Source organism: Solea senegalensis, linkage group LG4, assembly GCF_019176455.1.
Source record: "Solea senegalensis isolate Sse05_10M linkage group LG4, IFAPA_SoseM_1, whole genome shotgun sequence".
Taxonomy (NCBI): Eukaryota; Metazoa; Chordata; class Actinopteri; order Pleuronectiformes; family Soleidae; genus Solea; species Solea senegalensis.
The window spans coordinates 6097334-6117534 of NC_058024.1; the positions used below are offsets into that span (position 1 = coordinate 6097334).

Here is a 20201-nt window from a genome sequence, read left to right on the forward strand (position 1 = left end):
TCTATGTTTACTTTTGTTTCCTTTTCCTCTTCAGGAGGGTAGCATAATGTCTTGTTGATAATGTAGGACAGCCACGCTTCAGTCGCTGCTGTGTGTACCTGTTTAATTTTGTATACTGTGTGACGAGCCACAGTTTGAGAACCATGGACCTAATGTATTATCATTCTAAAAATATTGTAGCGTTTACTTGGAAAGGAGGTCAGGGGCTAGTTTTTATTACAACTTCATAGTATAACTGGAAGTGGTGCGCCCCATGAAATTGACTGGGGGGCCCCACGAGTTAGAGACCCCTGTTTTACAGTGTCTTGTCACTCTCCTTTGAGAATAGCAAACATCATGAACCCAGAGAAACAACCTGTGTGAGTATTGAGTATTGAGTAGAACACATCGCCCTATGTCAGCTGAGATTGGCACAGCCCTCATGTGGGAGGTTAAAGCGGTAGAAAATACATGGATGGAATAATAATTAGTGTCACCTTATTTCTCACTCAATCTTAATCTAATTTTACTATACCAGTGTCTAAATGTATGTGAGGAAGAGGAGGATGATACTTATAATTATCGAGAATAAATCTGCCTGGTGTGAAAAGTCTGTTGGCTGACTTTGCCTTGTGATACATGAAAGCTCAGTATTTTCTCAGGTGGTGCTTGGTTTAAAAAGTTTGAGAACCACTGATATCGAACATAAAAGATCTTCACACAGTAGGAGAAAGTTTGCCTGCAAGTGCTGCTGCTGCTGCTGCTGTGTCTGGTTTGAGTTAATGGGCATATAATATAACTGTATAGCTCAGCCCAACTAGTTTGTAGCCTGGAGGAAGCACAGTCACTGCTGACTGGAGTTTCCTGTCCAATAGCTGCAGCACACAAGTCAGTCAGTGGGAGTGAAGGGAGAGACACTCACTCACACACACACACACACACACACACATAGGACGGACACTGCTCATCTGGACAAGTGTGGAGGAGGAGGTGTGTTTGGACTTTGTTTGCAGCAGAACGCGAGTAACTCTGCAGTGAAGACACACACAGTGAAAAAAACACCCCGAGAGTCTTTAACGACTCTGCCTGCAGAGACACTCACAGCCATCTTCCCAAGCAACATCTGGTCTGCTGGAGGACGGGGCGAGAAACCGGAGAGACAGAAACTTTGGAGGCGGAGAGAGAAAAGACTTTCTCCGCTGCAGGAAAAATGCTCTGAATTTGGGAAGGTGGGACACCTACATGACTCCGAGCAGAGTTTTGGTGCTCGCGTGAAGTGGCAAAAGTGGACGGGAAAGAGGACGGGAAAGGTCGCGGAGGGCGAGAAGTCCAACTGGAGCGGTCAGAGAATGAATTAGCCCAAAGGTTTGGCTGCTCCGAGTCCCAGCCAGAGAGAAGGTGAGGAGCTGTTGTTGTTGTTGTTGTTGTTGTTGTGCAATACTTTCAAACACATATGTGTGTATATATATGATAAAGTCGTCCTCGCGCTGGAGCTGGGCTCGGTGTGAGCGTGCAGGGACTCGTTTTGTGACAGCAGACCTGCAATAAAGGTAAACAGAAAACGCCCGTTAGTGGCAGAACAGTAACAATGAGTGGGATTTTGTTACACATTTAAAAGCGACTTTGTTTTTAAGAGGTTAAACTTTGTTTTGTTTTTTAAAGACTGGCACATTTTTACGCGTCAGGGGTAATTGCCACTGTTTTTGTTTTAAGTGCGCGCTGCGACATCTCTCTCTCTCTCTCTCTTTCTCTTCCTCTCCTCGAAACTTCTTCAAACTTTGAACTGTTCGACTGGTTACCGTTACTTCAGTGTAGACATTTGAATCAGTGAACGCATATAATCTGTTTTTTTGTTTTGTTTATTTATTTATTTTTACAAATCAAAAACCTGACTTGTTTCCTGTCATCAATTCCTTTGGTTGGCAGTGAGTGAGGAGTGAGCCGCGGGAGCGCGCAAACAGCTGGCCAGCTGAGCTGCTTTGGCAAAGCAGGCGCGCGCCAAACACACTTTGGCACGTGACCAAGCCAGTAATGAAGTTATTTTGTCTTATCATAATAATAATAACCAGAACAATAATGATTATCATAATCACTTCGGCACTAGTTTTAGAGCCTTGATGAGGTCTTGACACAAAAGGCAGGTGAGGAACACAAGATTGTGTGAAACTGAAAAAATCTGCTCTCACTGGACGCTTTTGGAGGCACAAACATATGTGATGTGGCTGAAAACTTTATCACAATAAAAAGTTCCCAGTTCAAGCGACAATATATCAATAACTGTTGTGCCACATAGATAAAGACTCATGCTTCACAGAGAGAACATTGAAGAAACCAGTTGTGGGTTTTAAACTTGTTGTGCAAATTTGAGACGCAACAGATGTGCCGTGATTGCAGAGTGCATCTTTATCATGTCCTTATCACATGCTGGTTCTCTTACAGTGACATTACATGATGAAAATATTTTGTACTGCAATATTTAATGGTTGTATGAACAACTAGACAGTGAAAGTATTGTTTATTTTTTGTCACGGATGTGAAGAAATGTCTCTATGATTCTGTGAGTTAGGTTTGTTTAAGATCATATAAATGCAAAATGTTTTCAATGTTTACTAATAGGTGGTGAACATGTTGAGATGTAAAAAAATACATCAGAGTTCTGCAACTAGTGCCAAACTATTTATATCTATTTATATCAGGATTTAATAAGGTTTAATAAGGATAATATCAAGTAAAGTTACATGATATTATCATCTAACTACATGTTATGCTCTGTTTTACATATAGTTGTTTTAAAGTTACACATACAATGTTGTCACATAGCCCGGTCTGACTGTTGCAGGGGCTCATTAACTCAAATATTGAAATCAATTCATTTATTTTCATGCAAATTCAAGATCAAGATAGGTTTGTCGTCATTGTTACCTGCACTTCCACACAGACACTAGTGAAATAATGTTCCCCTAGCATGAACTATGTGCATAAATAGAAAACAATTGTAATAAGAGCATATAAACATACATACACACATGTTCACCCAGTAGCAACAAAACAATGTTGAGATGAGGTGCAACAGAAGAATAGTATATAAGGTGCAAACAGTTTTTGAATGCCTTAGGCCTTTCACTCTGCACATTTGTTTTGCTTTGGCAATACTGTGCCTTTTTATTTAGTTTAACTGTTGATTGAATGATTCATCATGATTTTCCCCCACTGAATCATCTAGAATAAAGTGTTTTATGTACGTAAACACAACTGTTGTTGTTATTACTTGCAAAAAAAAACACAGGGTTAAAGAGTTTAAACACTATTAATTGAAGCAGGGCCATGATTAGGAATTTCCGCTGTGATGCCGATGTTTTCATGCGAGCAGCACGCCAGTCCAATCGCTTCCTTTTGTGATTTGTAGAATAGCTGAAAGGGATTCATGCTGGTTCAAGTCATGAATGACTTCACCTCTGCCAATGAAACGCAGCCTGTTTGAAAGACTTCACGTCAACATAATGCAAACATTTCTCCTCCCTCTCTCTCTCTCTGGTTCAGACTCACTCCTTGGCCCCTCCACCTCCTCCCATAAGAGCCAGGACGACGTCCATGGATGAGGAGAGGAGCGCTCCTGCCATCTCCCCAGAGACACCTGACGATGGGGACCCCAGTTTACCAATACCACAACCAGGTTCGCACAGAACCTCCTCCACAGTGAGAGTAGACACCTGCCCAAACCCTAAGCCATGTCCCTGCGAAGGTAAGAAACAGGTTCACAGCAAAGACAGAATCAAACATACTCTGGTGCGTTGAGATTTGTGTTATATATCGACTGGCATGGACATGGCTCCGCGGCTTGTGTTCACCGGAGAATACAAGCCGTGAAGAGAAGGAAGGGAGGGGGAGCATCAAAAAATATAAATATAAAAAATACGTTGTTTGGTGATTTGGAGGATAAAACAAATACCATGGATCTCTATGACATTGTTTCAGTGGTCAACATTTTGTATCTTTAACTTCAGTCCCTTCAGCCAATAGATCTTTCAATCGATCCAAATGAGGAAATATGAAAATCAGAAATTGTTGAAATAAGGTTTAGCACGAGCATTTATGGTTAATGGCCAGAAAATTAATGCATGTCGTAGTGTTGCATCAGAAATTTTCAATCATGCCAAAAATTAAGCAAGCAGAAAAGAAATGACCGCGTTTGTGTTTCCACTAATGCCGGAGCCGAAACTGACTAAAACCTGGTTGCACTGGAGTAATTTGACCTGGGAGTGAATGCCGATTAAACGCATTCCCACTGGTCAAAAACCCATTTCAAGTTTAATGGGGTTTTTTTGACCAGTGGGACTGGGGTAAAAATAAAAGACTCTACAAACAGATGTGCCATGAGTCTGAACAGGCCCTGAATATGCTGACTTTTATAACCTCAGACACCAAGATCTATTAAACCTCCTTTGTTGTTGTAGTTGTTTTTTGCAGTGTATGTGTGTGTGTTTTAAGTCGTTTAACAGATTTGACAGATCAATCGTTCATTTGGAAAAACTAGTGGATTAGTGCTGGGTGCAACATTCTCCCTGAGCCCTATCATCCATGTGAAGCTTATTATAATTACATTCTGGTTATGTTTGTGAATGTATGAAATTATATCTTTAGTTTTTGTCCAATCTATAGCAGATCTGCTTCCTCTGAATACAATAGCCTTCAGTATTCTTAAGAGAGTGTTGTTTAAACATTTGTAATTGGTAATCGCAAACGTTAAACTCAGAGACTCTGACTAAATTCTGGAAATGTCGCAGTGATTCACTAGGTCAGAGGGCTTCTCGTTGACAGACGCAACAGTTGTGTCTTGAGGTGATTAAAGGTTAGCCTCTGTGGGGGACCGGCCTCCATGGATGAGCTAAAGGACGGGGACCGATTCGGCTTTGTGGAGCGCTCAGAGGCTGCAATGGGACTCTTGGGGATTTGGGATTGAACCTATGACCCTGCTCTTTGTGCGATTAGTCATGGTGAGGGTTGACTGACACTGAGGCGGGAAGAGGAGAATGTGGACCGATTTAGGGGCAGCACTTTGTCCAAATGACTCATCCAGGATCAGCATAAATGCTTTGAATTTGCTCAAGCTTCAGCAAGAAATACAGTGCTGATTGTAGATCAGAGTGCAGGTCCTATGCGGTAATTATTGTGGGTGTGGTTACCCGTTAGGGAAGTGTGCAGAGATCTAAGTGCCTTGTTGGCATGGGAACCTGCCACAAAAATCTTCAATGGTTGATGGAGTTCTTTTATTTGTTTCTCCTGTTTTTGGTTTGTTTTTTAAAGGGCAAGTCTTAACCAAATTTTTCTTATTAATATGCTGAATGTGCTAAAATATAGAATCCACTCATCTCTCTTTTCTGCTCCTTTGCAGTTTATTGTGACGGATGTAAGCGCAGCGTCAGATTTAATTTGAAATGCCTCAGTGAAGTGTTTGTGTTATTAAACAGTAAGATGGTGTCTGAACATGTTCTCGTGGCTGTGCTGACTGTACCTGTGCTCAACGCCAGCACAAAATATAACTGTGGCTTCTCTCACTAAAGTTAGACTGCCTGTCTGGTCAGCTGGTCACGTGTGTGTGTGTGTGTACTGAGAGTATGTAGGTGAGTCAGGGTGGAGAGGAGGGCAACAAGGCCCTGCTTTCAGCACTCTGTTTCACCCCACTACCCATTCCTCATCCCACAGACTGCAGGACTTTGAGACAACACGCTGGCACATACTGTAGATCTATCTGACGCTTGAAAATAAGGTCTGTGCATGGATGCATTATCAGAACTCGATAATAACTTCCAAGATGGCGAACATTTGTTATTTCCCTGTTCTAAAAGTGGAACTATGCAGTATTTGTACCCTAATTTAACAGCTCCAGACTCATGGTGATGGTTAAATGGCTTGTTGCAGGGAGATTGGGGGCTGTCTCCACTCCCCCTACTGAGTGTTAGCAAAATAACAGCCTTGCAAGATCAGGGCTGCTGACCCGGAGTCTGACAAGAAACACAAATTGCTTCACGACAACACCCTAGCTAGGTACGGGCTATGAGATCGAGGCAGCAATAACCTTATTTCAGATGCTCATGACAGTCGTCAAAACAGAAGCAGATAAAACCGTTGTCTGAGGAAGCGACAAAGAGCAAAGGACTGTCTGACCGAGCGCGGCGTAGAGAGGATTAAAAACACTGGCATGCAAAATGGACGCCGACCAGCGCGGACATGGCTCCGCGACTTGTGTTCGCGGCTCACGTTAAAAACAAATGCACATGGCAAGAAGAGGGGAAGGGAGGGGAGAGTGTCAGTGGTGAGATTTTACAACAGTGAGGATAACGTGGTAGACAATGGATGGATGGATGTTTACGCCGGTGTCATGAAATGATTTTTAACTTTTTAAATACAAACAAATGAGTTCACACCATGACGACTTAGCCTGTCAGCTCCACACGAGCTCTCAGTTAAGACATGTTTAGGTCTTTACACGCTATAACACAATATGCTGTAATAACAGTAAGTCATTTCATTTGACCTCATTTAGCCTTACACTGCGCTGAGAGTGTGTGGAGCTTTGTTTTATAATAGCAAACCAGTAGTGAATGAAATATACATCCCATAAATCAGGTTTTAAGTCGACACAGAGCTTCAGTACTGCTTGCCAGGAGAGTGAACTTGATGTTTTTCACATTAATCAAAGAAAAAAAAAAGAGCTGTAATTTTTTAAAGTCAACATATGAGTCACTATCATCTATGTTTGCTGGCACGCAGCTATTGGTGTGCATGTCTGCAGGGAAGTAAAACTGAAGCCTGCGTCTGCACTGCTGCCAACATCTCTGTGTCACAGAGGCCTTCAACGGGACCTCTGCTCTGCTCAGTCATTACATTACAACACCATGAGTGGTGGTGTGTGTGTGTGTGTGTGTGTGTGTGTGTGACACCTTTGGAACCTTTTGTAGCATAAACACTGACCTTGTCAGAATCAGTAGTCCTTTAAAACCTGGTTAAGTTTAGGGCTAAGATTTGTGGTTAGGTTACGTGTAGAATTACACATTAACTGGTTATGGTTAAGGTTGAGGATAATGCTTTGTTTAGGCTGTGAAAATGAATGGAAGTAAATGCAGTGTCCTAAGACGAATAGCTGTGCAAATGTGTGTGTGTGTGTGTGTTGACAGATTAGTGCCTGTCTTGCTGTTGTGAGTGTGGCTCTCACTCGGGCATTAAGATGCAATGAGGCTGTCTGTTTATACAGGAGCCTCCTACCACCACATGCGAGCTGGACTCTCTCATCGTCTTTCACCACTGGCAGCTCTCGCACTCTATTTTTTCTCTCACCTCGATCTTTATGACCACTTTTCAGCCCTTCTGTCTCTCTCTCTCTCTCTCTCTCCCTCCCATTGTCTCTAGACTCAACTGTAGTTTCTTTTAAGAAAAGAAAAAACAGTTTAAAAAGTTTTTCAGAATTTTTCTAAAATGACTATCTTGAGTTGTTCATCACACCATTATTACAGTTGTAAGAGAATATTGTTATTATGATACTGTATTAATTCTTTGAAGCTCTGTATTGATATATCAGTATTTGTGTTGGATTTAAGCCTCTGACCATTACTTGGTTACAGGCTTTCATTTTACTCTCTGCTCCTTTTTCCTCTCCTCTGACTAGTTTAGGAAAAGTTAAAATTCTTTATGAATATAATGTTTTTATATTTTGGTGGGGAGAAATTGTAAGCTTGTCACCCCATGTATTGTATTGCCAGATTATTGCCAATACACAGCCTTAGCCATGAGGAGAACTATGGACGGCTGTTGCTAATCAGGGTTTAATTCTGCAAGTTGAAATCCAGACTGTTGTTTGAATAATATGATATCCGTATGCTAATTTGTATGCAAATCTGTTGCTAAATATAGCTAATCTTTATCATTCTTTCCATTCTAAATGTGTGAGCGGTGCTGTTTCCTTTCGTACAGGAAAAGGGCCAAGACAGAGGAGCAGCTAGAGGAGACTAGCCAAGAAATAGTCAAGCAAATAACCCAAAACCCCATCTCCAAAACTGTCAAAACTGTGCTTACAGTATTTCTTCTGACCCTGAGTTTGGTCAGATAATTACAGTTGGATATTTTCGATATTTGGACAAAGTTGCTCCACTGTTCTCTCTGATTATGTCGCCTCATGTGTAATGTGTAATCTGTGTGTGTTTAAATATCAAATAACAATAACGTATTTATCCTTGTAATCACCAATGTAAATGTATCTCTCTCACACAGTCTAAAGTACATTTATTCTCTCTCTCTATTTCTCAATTTCACTCTCAAAATGTGTTTTATTGGAAGGACATGAACGTGTGGTCACCCACAAGTGTGATAGTGGTTAGCGTTGTTGCCTTGCAGCAAAAAGATCCGGGTTCGGAGCCCGGTCAGAACAAGGGCCCTTCCCACATGTTTGTATGTTTTCTTCGGGTCCTTTACTTTCCTCACACATGTCCAAAAACATGCAGAGATTATCTGGACAATCTTAATTGACAATGTGAGAGTGAATGGTTATGTGTCCTCTTGCCCTGTGTCAGCTGGGATTGGCACCAGCAACCCCGTGACCCTCACGTGGAGGATAAAGCGGTGGAAAATGACGGACATTCACATGTATTGGAGTCAATGACAATCAATGAATGAAGCCAACAAGGCAAAAAGCAAACAAGATACAAACAGCCATGGAAGTCGATGTTGTGTAGATACTAGCAATTGAATGTGGCACTAAATTGAATAGGGTACAAAATGACTATTTTACAGACATCTCTCGCTTTGTTCCTATTGTTGTGACATGAGGTGACATATTTGGCAGCATATACTGGACTCAATGCTCATTCCCGCTCTGATTTGTTCTGTAATTTGGAGAAATATTTATTACAATTTTGGGAAGAATTCATGATGTTTATGTATTTTTCTATCAAGTTTGTTAAGTTGTGTAATTCTACACTTCCTTTATCACATTGACTAAGGAGCAGTTATCTGATGGTAGGCCAGGGCCTTATAACGGTGACAGCCTCCTTCTGTTTTATCACAGCTCTAGCATTTGATATTTAGTAATAAAGGATATTGGTTACTCCAGCTGCCGCTCTCTTTCTCCCTCTCTCGTTCTCACTTTGCTGCAGACTGCAGATGCAGATATTTGCCTACTTGTCCCTTTTTCGTCCTTGAGGTTTGTCGAGGCTTGTGTCTAATTTGGTTTCTCACAGAAATGGAAATAAACTCGCCGCTGTTTGAGGCATTTCTCGCAGCATATTTGAACGAAGAAAAAGAAAGCTTCTTTTTTTTTTTACCCCTCACCACCTCGCAAGCATTCAAGGAACTTGCTGATTCTGCAGCTCCATGGCCCTTTTCTCTCTGTCATCGATTTCTTTCATGAGCACAGACTCCAGATTTTCATAGCCAGTGTCATCAGCTGTTGACAGATATTGTCAGCATGTGATTTAGGGAGTAAAATGTCCTGTTGAAACACTTTACAGTTACTGCTGTGACAAATGTCTCAGTCTCTGTCTCAGTTTTAGGTCTACACTTGTGGCAGATACATATTGTATGGCAGACGTACTGCATATGTAAAATAAGTTCATGTATGTTTTAGTGTTGAAGAGTCCAAATGAACTATATGGGAGCAAAACATTTATCAGTGCCTTGTTTGTGTTAAACATACACTCAGATATTATCACTTTAAGCTTCCTGAAGTGTGCGTCACAAGCATGTACACACACTCAGTGTAGTTTGTCTCTCTGTGATGTCTGCCACTTTCTCTCTGAATATGAAATATCTTCTTATTTCCATCCATCTGATATTGATGTCCACGTTAAAAAAAAGAACCCAGAACATCTCAGTCTCCTTGTCGTACAAGCAGCACTCATTTAACGAAGCAGCTGTATTTTCCCACGGACCAGAGACATTTCATAGACAAAGTAAGACAATTAAATTCCCTCTAAGCCTGTTCAACAGCAGACAGTTCTTGTCTTTAATGAGCTTACACTCAGTGCCTCATTCTCTCAGCAGCTATAATCTCTAAATTTGGACGTATTCCAGTAGTGCACTTTCACAGCCCCTCTGTGCAGCGTGTGTATGTTTCTGTGGTTTCATTTTTGGCAGCGTTGCAACAAAACAACTGTTTCTTCTTTTCTTTCTCTTTGTGTGTTTGTGCATGTATGGACGCATGCATTTTTTGTTGTTGCGAGATACAGATAAGAAAGCACACGCACAACTGCTGTCTTTGAATTCTTTGAACTATGTTTCGTCCCGATCGGAATCTCAGTGCTCGTGTGTGGTTTCAATCAGTTCCGCTCATTACGCCGGAGAGCGCTACTACACTAACCGCTCCGCTGAACTTTGTTCTGCTCAGTTGCTCTTCTCTTTATTCTTTTCAAATCTCTTAGCTCTTAACTTTATGCTTTTAGAGATAAGTCAGCAGGGTGTGTGAGTATGTGTACACATTTCTTTCCCGTGTTTAAATAAATAAATCATAAAGTGAGGCTGCACCTGCAACAATCACAGTAGCAGAATTAATTCATTCGTAAATGAGAATTGAGCAGGATGGATGTAGCCTTTGATTAAAACTATTGTTTATCAATTAAAACTGTAATGTGTAACGTTTAAATATGAAATCCTGATTATGCTCATTATGATGGTGTTTATAATGTCAACCCCAGGAAGTAATTAGTTTTATCTCAAGATAGGTGGAGGAAACAACAACATTGTGCTAATAAAGGAAAAGATGAGCCAATACAATACTGACCAGTATCATAGGATTGGATATCGGACAGATAAAAATGTAAAATCCGATATTATCCTAAAAATTCCTGTAAAAATTTAAATAAAAATCAGCCACAGCATGTGGAATGTTTAGTTCTTCTCTAAATGAAGAAGAAGAAGAATTGTTGCACAGTTGGAGAATTTGTCTTTGGCAGAGGTTTGTGATTTCTGTATCTGTATTGGACACAAAAAAGGGGTATCTTGCCATCCCTAACCAAGACAGCTGCAAGAGACTGAAAACACAGACATGTACCCAAGAAAAGTTTCAGAAGTGAATTCTACTGCTTAAAAAAGCTTGTTGTTCAGACATTTGACGGGATAAACTCTTTTCACCCCCACGCACCTCTGCGCAATATATGTATACATACTAGCAGGCAATGGCCCATACCCAACCTACAAAGTGAATGTACTGTTCTCGGTCAAAACACAAGCCTGACCCAGGGCTTTACCATTCTGAACCATACCGTACTGTACCAAACCGAGCCATACCATGATGGAAAGAGCAATAGATTATCCAACAGACTTAGAAGGAAGGGTTGTGTGAGGGCTACATTTTACACACTGTACCTTTAAGAGACTTCCTTTCATCTACACATGAGAAGTCTCTGCTCTTATAAGTGAAGGTGTAGAAACAGGTAAACTCAGCTCACCCACCTGAGTTTCCCCTCCTCAGAAATCATAGGCTGCACTCTCCCTCAGGTGATGCAGGATATGTCACATGGTTTAACGTGAATGTTTGTGTACATGTGTTTGAGCGCGTGCCCTGTTTTGTGCAAACCATTCCCCTATGCGATCCATATGTTTTTGCTTTAATGGTCGACTGTTTGTTTACAAGGAGACGTAAATTCCTCCGGATTGTTGCTTTAGGGCCTCTGACATGTGCACATGCACCAGACTACACTCTGGCGTGAACATACATGAACACATACTGTACATAATCAAGTGCGCACAAATCAACACACACATCTTCACTCACACATGTAAACACGCAGGCCGATCTCCTCAGCAGCTCTTGATTGCTCTGGTCTGATTTGAATTAGAGGCTCATCTTTCTCAGATCTCAGAAATGGCTCTGAGGTTGAGCGGTTTGGTGGTTTGATGCTGATGCCAACACAGTTGGTTGAAGGCCTGGTTGGATGGCATGGGGGGGGTGTGTTTAGCTCCAACAATCGTGGTTTTGAACATTTACAGACGGAGAGCTTTTACGGAGTCACAAGACCTACATACTTTTTAACCCATAATACTCCACCAGCAGCAGAAATTGAAATGAGAATGCGTAACAGAGGGTGTTCAGCTGAGCAGATGATTGAACACACAGTGTCATACAAATATTCACTACTGAATAGTCACTTGACCACAGAGGGCAGAGATGTCCTGTCCTGCTAATTTAGCGTTGGTCATCTGATGGAGTCTATGTGAAATGGTTCTTGTAAAGTCATGGGACTTAACACTGAAGAAGTCTCTTCCTCCCCCAAAAGTTTGTTTACACTGGGAATTCATGTGACTTCAATAACGGCACAATAACCCCCAAAAGCAGTTTCAGTGGAGAGCAAAACAAGATGAGGGCGAGGATGAGTATGACCAATGAATGGCATCTAAAATGCTGGGCTTTTTTCAAAATTCAAATTACATGAATTGATGTCAGTATTTTCAGAAAAATGCCAGATGTCTGAACTCGTTAAGGTCAACTGTTAACCAATGAGCACATTGTGAATTATGAATTATTTATCATTCTGAGTGTTTTGATACAAATGATAGCAGCTGCACAGAGCAGTGGGTGATTATGAGTATATCAGACCATTTTTGAAGGGTTAGAGTTAGATATAATGCTGTGTTTCCATCACGGCACAGTTTGGTCCGGTATGGTGTGAATGGTAAAGCCCTGGGTCAGGCTTCTGTTACGACTGAGAACTGTACCTTTAACGTGGTAGTTGTGGTGTGGGCCGTTACGAGATACGTAATGTGAGACGACAACGAATGATGATATCAAATGCAACACAACAGACAACAATGGAGGACGTCCAACAGATCTTTTTTTTTCTTGCTCAGTTTGTGGTTGTTTGTCTCAACAATACGTCAAGCTTTGTATGAGAATCGACTGCGGGTGTTAAAGAAACTCCGGTCAAAAGGAGGGACAGTTTTCTGTCGCCCAATCAGCTGACCGCTCCCCCCTGACCGTACTGTACCATTTAGTCTGGTGCTCAAATGGAACAGTAGAGGCTGCTACTTTGGTATTTTGGTACTATTCCTAAAGGAAACGCAAAAAATGCGTACCGTACTGTACTAAACCAAACTGTTCCACTCCATGGAAACACAGCTTAAAAGATATCAGGCAACTGATGCAGTTGTTTTACATCTTTTTAACTACAAAAACACATTTGTGTTGAGGCATTTACCCCTATAGCCATAACCAGCCATTCACATAATGCTCCAAATAACTAACACTACTTCACGCTCATTAAAAAGAAATAAACAGCACAAAACATGACTCAGTTAAAAGGCAGTTGCTGCTTTAATCGTATCAGATTTGAAGTTTGTCTTGCATTGATTTTTTTTTTACCAACTTCATCAACTGATACTGAAACTGATACTGGTAATTTTATCGGGTTATTCTTAACCTGGTAAACTGAATAGACATTATGGACGTTTAATGGGTGGTGACACATACAGTACATCACATTGGTTTTGGCTGGCTGACCTATATACAGTACACAATGCACGCTTCTCGCTTGTCTTTACTTCGTGTTTTACAAATCCAGTTTAAAGAAGTCAAATGAGAATGGATGGGTGACCATATAATAATGGATAGGCATGTGCACTGACAAACGTACTCTGTAATATACACATATCTCCAGACTAGAAATTTGGCAGTATGAGGAGCAAGGGTTCTTAGTAGTGGCTTTCATATCTGAAGCAGGCTGATTGAGACTAATGGATACAACATGGGCTTCAGAAATGGCTTCCACATGCAAGTGTGAGTGTGTGGAGAGAAAGAGACACTGTTATCCTCGAAGTATATGAGTTTTATGTGTGTGTATGTGTGTGTTTATGTGCAGATATTCATGTGTGGTTTTTGTTTACCGCTGGCTAATACAATAGACAAGCAGGAAGGACTTCCTATTCCTTCAGGTCCTGTTTATGTCTTTTTAAACACACTCACAAATCCTGCTACCCATGAAAAAAAACAAATAGATGCTGAAGACATTATTCCTCTTCATCGCGGTGAAACCACCTGACGCAATAATGTTATTGAGCCAAGTAGTTGTGGTACTTTTTTCACCTTGGTTTGTTGTTGTCATCCATTTGAGCTACACAAGCTAATCTAATTTTCAGTTACATTAATCTTTCAGCATTAGTGTAACTGTTAAATACTTAACTTCAGTATCATTGTATCCAAAAGGCATGTGATGGTGTGCAGGATTGTGGTTTTTTTTATCTGATGACGAGTTTAACGTGTAGTGCATAATATCAAATATTAACGAATGTCAGTTGCAGTTCTACTGCTCAAAAAACCTGATCGTCAGCAGCTTGACAGGGTAAACACGTTTTGCCCTCCACGGTCAGTGTTGCCAGATGTATTTGTATGCTAATTTCACCCACTGTACGATGTACAATCAATAATTTCAAAAACTGAACACATTACAGACCTTGTATGTGATTTGACAGCAACTAATCAGTCACAACAGCAGGCGTGAGGTCTCATGAATGTCAGTCACTGCTTCACCACTTTGGAGCAACGAAAGCTTACCATTTCGAGTTTAAGTTGGAGTGTTTCGAGCTCAGCTATCTCTCAAGCTTTGGTGACAGACATCGATTCAGAGACAGACGAATCGAATTTGACTATTCTTCAGTGTGGTTGGCATTATTTTCTTTGTGCTCTTCTTTGTGTTTGCAGTAGGTGTTAATCACCTTAATGTATGTACTTGGGGAGTTTTGTGACTGCGAAAATCCATGTAAAAGTTATTGTAGGCCGTTTTTACTGAGTTGCCTTTCAAAGCAGTGGCGCAGCGGCACAGTGTTTAGATCTTTTGGCTTTTATTTTGAAGGGTAAGATCAGACGTGTTTGCTGTGTGATGCATAGAGCGTTTAGTGTGTGAAGCAATGAACAGTTGCCTTCTGTTCATATGACGGAATCTCAGTGTTAATAGTGTGTGGTGCAGTGCATATAGCATAGTTTTGCTATTAAGTGTAGTATCAAGGCACTTTTGCAAGTTGTTTCCGTGCGCATGATAATATAATGATGATATTTCTGCAGAGTTATACCATGTGCTGCTGCTGTATACACACAAATGCTCCCTCACTCACGTTGGTCCCTTGTGGCGCTGCGCTCAGTCACAGTGGCTCTGACCAACCCTTCAACTGACCTAGAAATTTCGTTGTGCAATTTTGGTTGCATGATGACAATAAAGATCCATTCCTTCCCTTCCTTTTCCTTCCCTCATTTTCATTTTACGTTGTCTTTGTTCACAGGGACTAAACTGATGCAAAATCATAACATCAACAACAAAAAATTCAAACGTCGCCTACTGTGGCTTTAACTCTGGCGACGCTCGTTGGTTTTATGTTTAAATCGCCGTAAGTCACGTGTTTGATTCTCCTCATGTGATAATGAATGAAGCAAGATGCCAAGCATGCCAGTCCAAACAAGCACTAAAGAGCTGTGCAGGCATGCTGAGTCTATTGTCTCTCTGCCTCACAAAATGATTGTGATGATTTTCTCCCTGAAAGAAAGCATCTCTTCCATTTTGCATCTTTGTTTTCTCTTCCCTCAAATCACTCTGTGCCTTTGCAGTGTGACATGATGCATTAGCTGTAAAAGTGGGGATTAATCATGAGAGTTATACTCAATATCTGAAGGAATTTATCTCAAAGTGTGGATGTGAACTGGAGATGTAGGGTGTGAGAGGCAGGGGACAGGAAAGAGAGGACAGATAGAGAACTGAGCAAGAGTGGATAGAGTAAATAAGCAGAGCCGGGAAGTGTTGAGTCCATGTGCAGGACGTGGTTTGGTGTGTGTGTGTGTGCGCGCGCGCACGTGTGTGTTTATCAAACCCAGCTGGCTCCCATTTGCCCAGGAATGAGTCTGCACCTCTCAGAGGCCCAGGCCTGCCCGGCTTTGAAGGCCTCAGTGTGTAGCTTGTGTAACATATGTGTGTACATGAGTGTGTGTGTGTGTGTGTGTGGGAATAACAGCTTCATTAGAGGATTCTAGTGTACCGGTGAACACATAAAACACCCAGACATGAATTTACTGTATGTATATTATGTGCATGTCCTCTTATGTGTTCATTTTAAACGTCCACACAGTTTTTCAGGTTTCACAAGCATGCACGTGGACCCCTAAACAGTCCCAAGGGGTTGGGTTTAACTGCTTCCAGATGCAAGCTCAGGACAGAGCTCACACCAACGCACTCAGACAAAATCTTCTGCTTTGTTAAAGTCAGCAGAATGACTCTTTTTAAATAGATTAAGTGCTGCTAGATGGGAAATGACACAGGGATAGGCGAGATTACTACGAGTGGAAAAAATTCACAGTTGCTGCTAATAACTGATTATTAGGAAAAAATATAGGAATCTGAATGATGGTCAAAACTAAATATAAATGATTGTGATCTCACTAATGTGTTATTGTTTATTAACTGTGACTGATCTGTGCGTTTGTTTTACAGATGTGGCCCAAACTTATACTGAGCCCCTCATATTGAGGACCAATGGAACCCCAGAAAGGTTGCTAGGCAATGATGGAGACACTTGTAACAACAGGCTCCCACACTCAGTGCTCACAACACCCAGCAAGAGTATCACATGTGAGTAAACACACACACACACACACACACACACACTGACACACAGACACACACATGCAGAGAGAAGGGTGAGCCTTTTATTTCCATTACCTATCGCTGGTCTAATGAGTCACATTGTCCTGACCTTTAAACAAATACATTTGCACACCCTGAAGAAATGGGTCAGGTAATCATACATAAATACTGAAATATCTACATTTTCAGTTAAGGAGGTTAACTTTTGAATTCAACCCAAATCCCTGACCCTCTTTCCTCCTCTTCCATATCTTCTTCTGCTTGTGTTTATTTTCTGTTCTACTTTGTTGGGACTTCATTGTTAGAATATCACCATGACAATGGTCACTCACGGCACTGTCGAGTTTGCTTCCATTACTCAGTCTCCTTAATTATTTTTAAGGTTCACTGAAAATCTTAGCATTGGACTAATAAAATTGAGACCCCCCCGCCCCCCACCATTCCGAAGTCAATCAATCAGTAGTGAAGCCCTTACGTCACAGTAAGACTAACTTGTTCCATTAGCTCTTGTAACAAGTTTCTTTCAGTGGTCTTTCTGAACGAGTCAGATGGGTTTTTTGGATTTGCTGACCCTAGAACACAAAATGCATATCAGTACAAAAACACAATTCATATTAAAGCTGCAGCTCCCAACAGCACAGCCATTGTCCCAACTCAGCCACGCAGCCAGTGTCTGTTAAGCTTGTCATGTTTAAATGTAATGTAATGTAATAAAAAACATAGACAAGAACGTACAAAATTGGCATGAGTCGATACAAGATACTCACATACTCGTATTTATATTGGTCGGATATTGGTCAAAATCACTGGATTGGATATCAGACAGATAAACATGTACAATCCGATACAAAGATCACATTCACAGGCTGTAAAAATGAAAGTGAAAATCACCAACATTTATATTTGTTACACAATTGGAGAAGCATGTGTTTGGAATAGCTTCAAATGGCTAGCACAAAATCTGTGTAGTTTTAAAGGTCTAAAATGACTGTTTCCAACTGACACTGGTATCGACAGGTACTCCAGTTTATAATATATCAATATCAGACATGAAAAAGTAGTAAATATATTACAAGTATTATAGTAAAGTGTCAAGTAAGTGTAAGGACAGACATCACATCTGTATAAGGAAAGAATTAAAAAGAGAAATATTGAACCAGATCAAACCAGATCAACAACAATGAATAGAGCTAATGAGCCATTTGTGCAAAGTTCCAAAAGAATATGATGTTGTATTAGAAAGGATGAGAATAATGCTTTTATATGTACTTCAGACAAGGGCCACTGTTTACAGACATCCTTGTTTCTACATCAGTCTAAAAGGACAAATGATCCAGAGTATGTTTTACCAATCAAATGCATGACCGTCTCTTTTGGTCACCATATTTCATACTTATATAGATCTGCAGCCTCGCCATTAGATGTCACTTGCTCTTTCCTACTGGCACTTTAAAACTCCTCACAACAGGAACATTTGGTTACTTTTTAAAATAATGATATGAACCAGTGAAAGTATATGTGAACATGTCTTAGGTGTGATTCTTAGTAATCCTTGTTATCCCCGTCTTGTGGAATGTTGGGTAACATTTTATTATTTCAGCTCCACAACCCAGAATTTCCACTTTTCACACTGTGATTCTTTGATGTCAGTGTTTATTCCATCTGTGAAACGGGTGTTTGACCGATCCAGGTTCTCATGCTGTAACATAAGATTGTTGGCCCGGCTGTGGCACCGGATTTAGAAAATTGCAGACAAGGAGATGAATACTGTGTGTGTTTTATTTACACTCAGCTGTGCAAGTCTAAACTCCTTCCCAAAATTCTCCGCCTGTCCAATCAGCACCTCTTCCAACTCAATCTGCTGGTGAGGAACATCACAACACCTGATCAACACTCCGTCCAGAGTTATATCACCAACTGCCGCCACCCATTTCCCTTCCCCCGTTTTACCTCTCCAGTGGTTCTATCTCAGCCAGAAAGAGACTTTCTTTGTCCTCTGTGTCAGAGCCAAAGGTTATGCAAGAAAACCATATCATTATCCTACCACATAGATTTTCTCGCTCTTTCCCCCACAATGAAATAGGTACAATCTCATCTAATTTTTAAACTTAGTTCTACTGTGTCATTTACTCACGTTCAACGACCAGGCTCCACGATAATAACACCCACAGAGCTCTAGCTACGTTGTCGCCATGCTGTGCCACTAACCCAAAAGCACTGTGGAAAAAAAAACCAAAAAAAAAATGAAATGCTCCAAAGTGGTCTAAATCTGTCCTCCCTGTCATTCAAAGAAAATGAGGGATGGTGTATGTGAGGGAGTGTCAAATCAAAGGGGCAACTGAGGGGTAAGAGGAAGGTTGAGTAAGCTGACATCTGAGCATGTGTTAGAAAACAACCAGGGTTTTTTCCTGGAATCCAGCGCCGGCCATGGGTGACATGCACAAACACACAAACCTGCTCCATCATAATAGCTAGGTTGCCGTAACTGAAAAACCAGCAGTTAAGTCAGGAAATGGATAAGTAGGTGAAAGCAGTGTGTTTTGAGCTGAGTAGGTGTGTGAATTGTCTATCTGTGCTGTCTGCTGTATGAGTCTATTTCAGGCCCGGGAGCGGAACACTGAGAGTTTTAGTTTGGCTTTTCTCTTTCTCTCTTAATAATTTTACATCGAAATAAAATCCATGAACTCCACCGGCCCCCAGTCTTGTAGAAAGTACCTAAAAGGGATGCTTGAATAAACGGACTTACCAGAAAGTCACCTTTCATAACATTACTTGTTATATATATAGTATATGACATCCACTGTACTTTAGTATCAAAAGTATAAGTATTAAAAAAGGTAGAGTGAGTCTTTCTACTGGAAGGTTATGGGTTTGATTTCCATCTCCACTATGTGTCCTTGGGCAAAACACTTAACCCCATGTTGCTCCTGACAGCTGTGTGTGAATAAGTATGAAGCTTGTGTGAGAGAAGGCGTTACTATAGTGTAAAGCAGCTCATCAAGACTAGAACGGCTCTATATAAATAAAGACCAATCCACCAACTCTTCTTCTTCTGATTTGATTTGGTAGTAACGAGCAGCAAACATAGTTAGAGAAAATGTACTGGATTAGAAAGTACACATTTTATTTGTACTCAATTACATTACAGCACTGTTGGCCCCAAATGCTGTGCACGTAAGGTTATGCAACTTTAATAGCCCTGGTCAAATATTACCATGGTGCACACTGGCCTTCATTGCTCTCCCAGTTGCCTTCATGTGTCTCCTCCCTTCATCCATAGCTTCCTCCCTCTACATCTCACACAAACGCACGTGTGTTCATGGGATTTGAACCGCAAACTAAACACCGCCTGAGTTCTAAACTTTATCCCCTTCACAGGTGAGCACAGACTCACACTTGTTTGTCCGCGTAATCCGACATCCGCCTCTCTCGCTCAAGGACCTCTCTGTTTTTGTTCTTGTCAGTGCAAATTAGCTCGTGTGTCTTTTTCAGAGCCCCGTCGGCCCGAGTGTGGTTCTGAGTAAATCCGTTTCATCTGCGACTGATCACTCAGGCCCCACCAGTTTCACTGGCGTCACGCTGTGACGACGCAATACGGAGGAGCTGTGACTCAGG

General features: G+C 41.1%; 1 protein-coding gene across 1 annotated transcript in view; it reads left to right on the top strand.

Moving 5' to 3' along the window:
* Positions 1-704: 704 nt before the first annotated feature.
* Positions 705-20201, top strand: part of mdfi (MyoD family inhibitor) — a 30811-nt gene continuing 11314 nt past the window's right edge. The window contains exons 1-3 of the mRNA XM_044024986.1: positions 705-1377; positions 3520-3721; positions 16434-16571. Coding sequence (XP_043880921.1) covers positions 3571-3721; positions 16434-16571 — 289 coding nt within the window. The 5' untranslated portion in view covers positions 705-1377; positions 3520-3570. The remainder of the gene's footprint in view (positions 1378-3519; positions 3722-16433; positions 16572-20201) is intronic.